We start from the raw sequence: 9,511 nt of genomic DNA, 5'->3' as shown, positions 1-9,511 counted from the left end.
TGACTGGCTGAATAAAAGAAATTAATCTCTGAATGAGTTATTTGTTTAACGGTTCACAGTTTTCTTTTTCTTACCTTTGGACCGCCAGGCATTGTGAGCGATGCTATGAGATATGCTGCAAAAAGAAAACGTTAGGAATTCTAACTTAGTCATCGATAATTGTATTTTTTTCAATAACCAAGGCAAGATCGTTGCTAATAAAATTATAGCGACTTAATCAATTTACTTCGTTAAAAACGACTAAATCAAATAACATATTTGAAAAGCGTTGTGCATTTCTGCCGTATTTTGGTGGCACAACATTATCAATCTCCCCTCCTGAATGCTGCACCTAGAAGCGACGTGTTTCGAATTTTCGAACGAGTTCGCAAACACGCCGGTAACTTTACTAACATAAATATCCATTTTCCAGGCAAGCCATCATCGGCAACAACAACGCGCTACATTATGTCCCCGTCGCGTCTCTTCTTCCGGGGTTATTATTGATGAATGGCCATTATGTCTATGCTCTACTCCAGCGAGACTCCAAGTTGGAACCTGCTTTGTTATAACGAGAGCTCAACCGATTGCGCACCTTGCGTCTGGACCAATTTGTCCGCTTTGCCGGCCAGCATTTCAGGTAATTAATCATGGGTAATTATAATTTTCTGCGACGGCGAACTCGACGATTATAAATGCGAAATTATTACCTCCATTGTGGGTATCGGGATTATTAATTTTGGAGGTTTAAGGTCGACGAACCTATACGCGTTATTCGGATTTAATGGGCTTTTTTTAACTTAGAGTATAGCGGTACATCGTCGTAATTTATATTTAATGCCGGTAAAAAGGGCGTTTTTGTTGTGTTGCAGGAGACTGGGAGTTGGTTGTCAAGGGTCTCGATTTTTTTTGCTTGATTAACTTGCCAGCCTTATTATTTCATATAACACATTTGTATCTACAACATTAAAAGCTAACTACTTTGCGGTCTGATCTGTGGTCCTATTTTTGAGTAACAACTTAGGCATAAGCATGCAATATTATATTTGGTCTTCTATCCAGAATGAAATATAGACATCTACCTAACTAACTAAATGAAAATTGTACATATTCTTATTTTTTTATTTTATTATATTGTGTCAACACAAGCAACAACAAATTGACAAAAAGCACAACCGAATGAATCTGGTGGCAATTCACAACTTTGTATCACAACCAAAGATATTAAAGGCAAAGGAAACGTACAATTCATTCATAAAATGAATCGAACCTGGCAGCCAATGTCAACCAACATTTATGAATAGTTTCAATCCTACGCTTGTGGCGATAGGACGGATTTTCCATTATTTAGTTCAATCAATCCCGATCTGCGCTTGTATGCTTTAATGTATGCTATGCGATTTCATCATTGGTGTAGCTTACCTATGAAGACTGATCTTATCTGAACTTATCCCCACTAAACAGCGCTAAACCATTTTTTCTACTCCCTTCTCTAAAATGTCCAATTGTACAGCGATCTAGCGTGCAGAAGGTCTAATTTTACCACGTCAGTTACATTTCCCACGGGTCCGAGCCACTTCGGAATATTACCGCACGGGTTTGGGAGCAATCGAATGTTTTCGGAGATACTACCGCACGGCTTGAATTTTGCCGTTTGTCAATTCTGACGGTCATGTCAGTGAATGTATTCGTGTTGTTTTGCAAAAAACTAATGGTAGTGGAAAAAATCTAGTATGCAACGCGTTTGGTAACCTTTTCCGTTTACTACACTTGCTGCATAATATACTATTATATAACTATGTAAGCAATATTTAAAAAAAAAAAACACTTCTACAATGGTAAAAAGCGAGAAATTACCAACAGCAAATATCCAAATATTACGTCCAACTTCGTAGGTTCGAAAATCCCAACGCAAGTTATATGTCCCAAACTGCAGACGAAGCCCAAAGCTAAGCGAAGATAACGCATCGCTGACACCGCATTAAAAGCCCTATTTATTCGATTGTAATATTGTAAAATACGCTCTTAATTATACCAATCTTTGTAACGGCCAGCTCGAAGTTTATTTCGCTTTCTGTGTAATAAATGTTTTTAAAAACGCTCTCCCGAATTTTGAACATTTAAGTCGCATCATCTTCTTTGCTAGGAAAAAAATTTTATACGTTCAAGTAAGATATGCAAATGGTAATCATGTACGTTTATGATATAATCGGTGTGTCCTCAAATTCTATCATGGCCTAGTGGCTATGATCAGACGTGGGATTGTGAAGAAGAACTCAATGGACAATACTCGTAAGTATACATCCTAGAGCCATAACTTCAAGAGAAGGCAAAAGCAGAGCTAGAGGTCCAAAAGACAAGTCGGCTATGCCAGTGAACCCGCGAGTCAAAGTGACCGAGGGTCAGTGTTTGGTGTCGGGAATTTAAAAACTGTGCAGAGTTGATAGACAGACAAGCCAGCTTTAAAAGACAGTCAATCAAGTCAGATCATGTCACTTTTAGCCAAAACTTCAAAGTTGAATAGCAAATATGCATAAACGTATTACAAAACACACATCTCTGTTTTTATAAAAAATAGGTGGCCGAACATACTCCATTCACAAGAACACCAGCGCTCACGTAACAAGTCGGCTTATTCATAGCCTATAAATGATGATGCTTTCTCATATAATTACAGCGTAACTACTTACCCCTGTCACAACCAGCTCGTCTTCCTTAACCTAAGTATAAAGAATCGTTCTTCGACCCAATATACCCATTTTTTTTAATTTACATTCTGCAATCCAACTCTTGTCCGATGTAGCGTTGTTTTGAGACTAACGTCAGACTAACCGGGCAATAAAATACGTGTCGGTAAAGAAATGCCCCCAAATAACGCGCGAGTTCAATTTACTAAATTGGCAAAAAAATTTAACGACGAAATATGTAGATTGTGATCGACGGGATGTTAGAATATACGTCCCCATCTGTGATGAATAACCGAGTGACAGAAAACAGAAGAATTTTGTACGCTTTTACGTTATTGGTAAGCCTTGGAAAATATTTCCTTCACGACTATAAAAAAAAACGACCATGTGTTATATGCGCGATCCATGATTAAAGAAAATTGACGTCGTTGCATACGCGTTTCAGATGCCAGTCTGTGTGTTTCCCAGTTGCTCGGTCTTTTAGTGCTTGTCACATTGAAAGGCTCTGTAGTAACCCATACGATGATATACATTGTATTAATATAATTTAAATTATATGGTAAACATTTTTGTTGACCTATTTTGATCTATTTTGACCTACCAAAGATGTACACTTAGTTTTACTAATTTTAGATGCCATACCCGCATCGGAAGACCCTCGAATAGAAAACCTAAGGCGATATTCCTACGGCGTAGCCCTACCATCGATCTGTCTTTTGGGAATCATCGGCAACATATTCAATTTGATAGTGCTGACAAGGAAGAACATGAGAGGAACAGCCTATATCTACATGAGGGGTAAGTAAATTACTCAAAATTTGACCACATTCGCAAACTAATGAGGCAGGAGTCCCAAAATTAATGAAATTCATTGTGAACCCTGTACAACGTTCCAACGAATTAGCTCCAACAAAATCATGTAAAAACAACATTGGTAAAAGTAACAAAGTTTACGTTTGTTTTCGAAACTATTACAGACTAGACATTAATTTATTAATATTAACATTCCGTAAAGAAAGACGAGAAATTGTTGGAAAATTATATCAGACATTGGAATTTAATACCGCTTAAAAAAACCAAAAACGCTTACCAAGGGTTTAAAAATCCACTCACTTAAGAGTCAGATCCAATTAGGCAGTTTTGCGTTAGCCACTGCAGCTCGTTATAAAGCTGTATCCAGAATTGACGTCTTTTTCCATTCGTTTTTTATGCCTTTCAACGTCGGCGGCGACTAGACGATGTTTGGACAGACCTGCCCAAAAGTTGTTTGATTCGCAACACCTGTTTATAAGAAGGGCGCTTTAAAGACGCTTTTCTATCGGCTTTCGAGATTTAATTGGCCAACGTTACTCGACGCTGTATCGCTAATGCCGGTTGATTAAAACAGAGGTGATTTTATTTACAGGCTCCATACTGTAACCTTTATTTTATTTCGCTTCGCTTTGGGATCCAAACAAACTGAGTTGTAGGAATTTTTGCAGGTGTTTCATTTTAAGTGTGTTTTTTAATCATTATAAACTATTTAACAGAGTTCGTGATTATCTATATAATTATCTAATAGTTATACAGTGCGTTCCATTTTTTATGGCTTTTGGTCGTACCTGCCTTATTAATAACGCTAGCGTGTTACGGTTTTCAAGACCCAACGTTACTTTTTGATGAAATGATAGGTACAAGTGGCACAAACGGAACTATTATAGCTATCTTGGATTTTAAGATAAAGAATGGTTTTTGAAATTTTCTTGAATAGTGTTGTAACTCGGTTGTTGCAAAACTTTTCTCAATTTTTTTTCTAAAACCCATAAATTTTTATATATAAACGAAGCTTCTGTTTTCTGTAAGTCTTTTAATTAATTTATTAGGCTTGTTATTAGCTTTTAAAAAATATATAACACTATATAAAGACTACTTTTTATAAAAATTACTTAATTTTACCTGTCAAAATAAACTTATGTGTGTGCAATATTAAATGTGCATTGATAACACACGCAAATAATAATTACCATTGTTTGACTGCAGTATATTTGGAAAACGGACACCTTTTTGCCCTGGCATTATCATAAAAAAATATATTTATATGAAATACCTTTTTTATCTTACTGAATTTTTAAAAGCTCATACCAAGCCTAATAAAAATATTAAAAAACATACAGGGCGTTCCGTTAAATATTAACACAAGTTTAGTTTTTATATCAAAATTTGTCTCAAGTCAGTTTACTACGTCACTGTCTACGCAAAAAAACCCTATCCAGATCAGTTTCCAGCGTAACGATAAACATGCTATTAAATTACTTTGTATCTAGACTAATTTCAAATAAATGTAAATATTATACAGAGTGAGTTTTTTTATGTTTAGGTCAGGGATTTCGGAAACTATAGCATAGACGAAAAAGTTTGAAGAATTGCAGTTTTATAAACTCTACTCAAAACCATTTTTAATTTTTCAAGATTTGACACCTGTCCCAGCTGCGTGAATATTAATTTTGGAAAAAAATGATAAATACGAAACTTCCGGGAAATTTTATTCCCATAACAATAATACAGTGTCATAAAAATATAGTTTATTTTTTAATGGAAACCTTAATCTATTTCAACTTTATTAAATAAAACAAAATTGTTACGATTCTAACGCTAATTTGCGTTTTAGCTTAACATTGTTCATCTAGTTGTCTGTGAAAAAAAGATTTTCAGCTGTCAAATCTTGGAAAACTTACAATGCTTTTGAGTTGAGCCCACGAAACTACAATTATTTGTTGCTATAGTTTCTGAGATCCCTATACTAGCAGCAAACCTAATTATCAATTTTATTTCTTACAAATATTTAAAGAAAATTTTATTTAATTATCAAATAGTAACATGTAAATGATTGCAGTAAGACTCCATTATCCCATTTATTTAAAAGAGCAAAAGAAAGACGTCATCTTGTGTTCCATTATAAAATTTACCTCACTTTTCTCCGTTGGCACCCAGTTCACTGAGTACTTACTTTCCGTCATATTTATTTACTGTTAGCAGCGCCACCATCGGAAAATAAATTCGCGAGTAACCCTACAGAAAGTTCTCGCCGATAAACAACAGACGGAGACCATAATAAAACTGTTCAGTGTTAAAAGATAAAAATCCGCCGGTCCATCAAATTAACAAATCCCATTCGCGAGATTCAATTCCGGTTGTCGGCTGGGCAAACAAGATTAAACTTTTCCGCTAAAAGTAAACCAAACGAACGAAAACGCGTCCGCCGAGATTTAGACGTTACTGCGGATCGCGCGCGACATCTTTAATTAATTTGTAAATACCGAACGTCAGAGTTGCGAACGTACAGAAATCGTAGAATCCATTCTGTTCGGTTTTAAATACATTGTTTTGTTTTTTACGATTCGCCTTCAATTGTTTGCCAGGTTGAACGAGATAGGAGAGCGTCTTCATAAATCGATGGTCAAGTTATATTAAAGATCTTTTTCTTTTCGAATTGCGCAGTTTCCTAAACCAGTATTTTGGTATAGTTGACATCAACAGACTATGTAGAATACCGTAATCAGACATTTACAGCCCTGAAAATGCCAACAGAAAACGCAATTATAATAATAGCGAATAAAATAGATAAAAACCGAAATGTGGATTTATAAACGACTCTTACGAATATCATAGACAGAGCATCGAACCAACCTATCCGTGTTACAAGAAATTGATCCACGTACAAGGTTCGTACAATACCTGGGGCATATAGCTACAAAATCAGAGTGGATTGTACCATCTTGTCAAAATTTCAGTATCGTGTAGTACCGCGGGTACCATGGGAATGACAGGTGCTAAAAATGTTTGTTACAGCAAAGTTATCAACCGATGTTTTTCTTTTTTGGTAAAGGGTTATTCATAGCCTTGCCATCGATAGTCATTTTTTAATTTATCAGATGTCTATCGATAAAGTGTTCCAAATTTGCTCTGTGGCTATATAAATTTTTACGTAGTAATTTGCACGTGTAATGGCCATCATTTTATTGTCAGTGATCAATATTAGCTATGGAAGACAAAATTTTTGTTCTTTATATATTATTATATATTCTAGTTAATAAAATAGATAGAGAAGCTGCTAAATTACAATAAAAATGACGTTACGTAGCCTCACCACGATTTCAAAAATTTGGAATAATTGCTTCACGAAAATCGCTCGGATATCAATTAGAGTTAGTCGGGATTGCTTATGACTAATAATGGATATCTAAATAAATTGAGTATTTTTTGAGACGCTAATAGAATAATACATGAAAATTGTTTAGGGGGTGGGGGGTTGCAAAATGTTAACTGTTAAAAATGGTTAAAAAATGAACACATCATTTACACTAGTCCTCAAATTTTATTAATTTCGGAAAATGCCTCGTTCAGAAGATACGACTTTGTAAAAGAGACCTGAGCATTTTTTTAAAACGGTTTAAAAGTACTAAAGCAGGTGCCTCTTATTTTGCAACCAAACTATCTCAATGGGGATATTTTAAATTTTTAGGCAAAAATAACATTTTTTAAACAATTTGCTACAATGAAAGTAAAAACAAAAAATGTAAAAGCTGGTTTTGGAGGTATTTGAGGTTTAAGTAAGTAATTAGTAACCGAATTACTAAATTATCTTAAGTAATTTTCATGCGTGATTTTTTATAATAAAAATATTTCAAACTACAATTTAATAAAAATAAAAAACCCTTTTTAAGGGACTTTTTAAATTTCGGGTATTTTCGGACACGTATTTACTTTTAAGTAAGTTCAAAATTTTACAGCATTTCCTGATATGCTCCTTCATGTTGTTAGTTAACATTAACCCCACAGCTAACACTACCTTCATCCTGCATCTCTTGTAAGTATAAAAATTTTAACTTCATTTGCTATTTCCATCTTAATATATTACGTATCACGTCCAAAAAATGTGGAATTTTATTTTATACATTTGATAAGTTTGAAGTTTGAAGAACTTTAGTGTCACTCAGTATATCAAGAAATTGGTCTCTGCACTTTGCGCTTTGATTTTTTTTGTCTAAATTATAACTCACCCCTGATGCTGAAGCTTTTCGTTTCAGACTTCAAAAACATCTATAAAAAACATCACCGCGTACCTTAAGCATTAACAACTTTTATATCTAAGGTCCCTGTGGGTAATAAGGCCTGCGCAAGTGATAAGGCCCATGCATCCATTTAACAATAAAAAAGAATTTATAAGTATTTTGGCGCCATCTATGTGTTGGTCTGTTACCTAAATTAAATACGCAAACCGACATACACGATTAAGTTCGGTAGTTTTCAACGGATATCTTTCAGTTTTGCCAACTCCGGTTGAAATTATAAAAATTTATGGTTGAACGGTCACGTTTTTTCGAAGCAAAGGATCAGATCAAGAATTCTAAGAAAGGTAAGTTTTATTTTACACTTAATACAGTTACTGAGCCATTATTCAATAGTTAATTTCATTTTTAACATTTATTTAATATATCCTAAACATGATTTCGTGGTAATGTGGGTAATAAAGCCCAGACATATCAGTTAGGCTTTATTACCCACCACTTATACATTTTTTAATTTTTCCTTACAGAAATATGGACAAGAAATGTCGCGGATTGAGAGTCAACTGGACGCAGGACATGATGGACGAAGCACTGTTGCTTCTACGTTATATGGAAACAAGAGGTGGCATACCACGTCGTACCCTTAGAAACCATTTGGAAACCGGAGCTGTTAATAGAATTCTGGGGGCAAGGCTTGAATGAAGCACAAGAAATTGATTTAGTTTGGAAAATCATTAAATTTTTTGAGATAGAATTTCCGTTGAAATCAAAGGCAGTACGATGTATTCAAGTATGCTGAAAAACAAAGCATTTCTAGCCGTTTCAACAATTAGAAAAAAATTGCCGGACGTGACTGGTTTAAAGCATTAATGAAGCGACATGCTTGTCCCAACGAAAGGTCCAGTCGATGAATTCTGTTATGGCGGCAAAGCTTAATCCCTTCATTGTTAACGTCTGCTTTGAAAAACTTGATAATGTTCTTGAAAAATATGGCCTCAACCGGCAAATATATACAACGTGGATGAACAGCCTGCCCATCTGATTGCTCCTGAAACCAACTTTTAGTGACGAATTACCTCCGGGATGTCAAGTGAAGATGTCTCCAAAGGCAGCATTGCCTTATTATTGAATGGCTCAGTCATTTTTCCAAGTTTACTTAGCAGCCACTTCTCCTAACATTTGACGGTGCTGCGTCACATCTAGACATTTCAATTGTGAATGCGGCGGACCAACTAGGAATTCACTTTTTATGCCTTCCTTCAAATTCCACACATAAACTCCAACCCCTCGACAAAGGCGTGTTTCCGTATTTCTTAAATTTTTGGGATGAGGAGTTGTTGCGTTGATGGGACAAATTCCCAGATAGGAAAATAAAAAAAAAAGATTTTCTGAAGTTTTTACCCTAGTTTGGGTGAAATGTATGGCCATAGATAATACATGGATTCAGAGCCACATGTATTTACCCATTTGAATAAAAGTGTAATTGTTGACCACGCATATGGGTCAAGTCTTCCCACACAGCAAGATGGAATTCAATATGTACCCGAGATTAATATTCCAAATGCTTCTAACTCAGATAAAAAATGTGCCTATTGTTGTTGTGAAGAGTCATATAACCACTGGGGTTACTCCCTCGAAAGAAAACAGTTTTTCGGAAATTCTTGTCACTCCTGATACGAAACCGGTCGCTGAGAAATAAATCAAGAGAAAGAAATCATTGAATTACAGAGCCCAAGAGGTCACAAGAAATATTTTTTGTTCGATTTCAAATGTGAAACTCAAAAATCATTCAAATCA

General features: G+C 35.1%; 1 protein-coding gene across 1 annotated transcript in view; it reads left to right on the top strand.

The window, feature by feature from the left end:
* The first annotated feature begins 489 nt into the window (after window positions 1-489).
* LOC132697925 (probable G-protein coupled receptor B0563.6) overlaps window positions 490-9,511 on the top strand; it is a 52,452-nt gene continuing 43,430 nt past the window's right edge. Inside the window, exons 1-2 of the mRNA XM_060663691.1 lie at window positions 490-619; window positions 3,300-3,464. Of these exons, the coding sequence (XP_060519674.1) occupies window positions 490-619; window positions 3,300-3,464 (295 nt within the window). The remainder of the gene's footprint in view (window positions 620-3,299; window positions 3,465-9,511) is intronic.

This window comes from Cylas formicarius, unplaced genomic scaffold, assembly GCF_029955315.1.
Source record: "Cylas formicarius isolate icCylForm1 unplaced genomic scaffold, icCylForm1.1 PGA_scaffold_2__14_contigs__length_35257938, whole genome shotgun sequence".
Lineage (NCBI taxonomy): Eukaryota > Metazoa > Arthropoda > Insecta > Coleoptera > Brentidae > Cylas > Cylas formicarius.
Note: the sequence above shows the minus strand (reverse complement) of the source record. Positions and strands in the feature narration are given on the sequence as shown.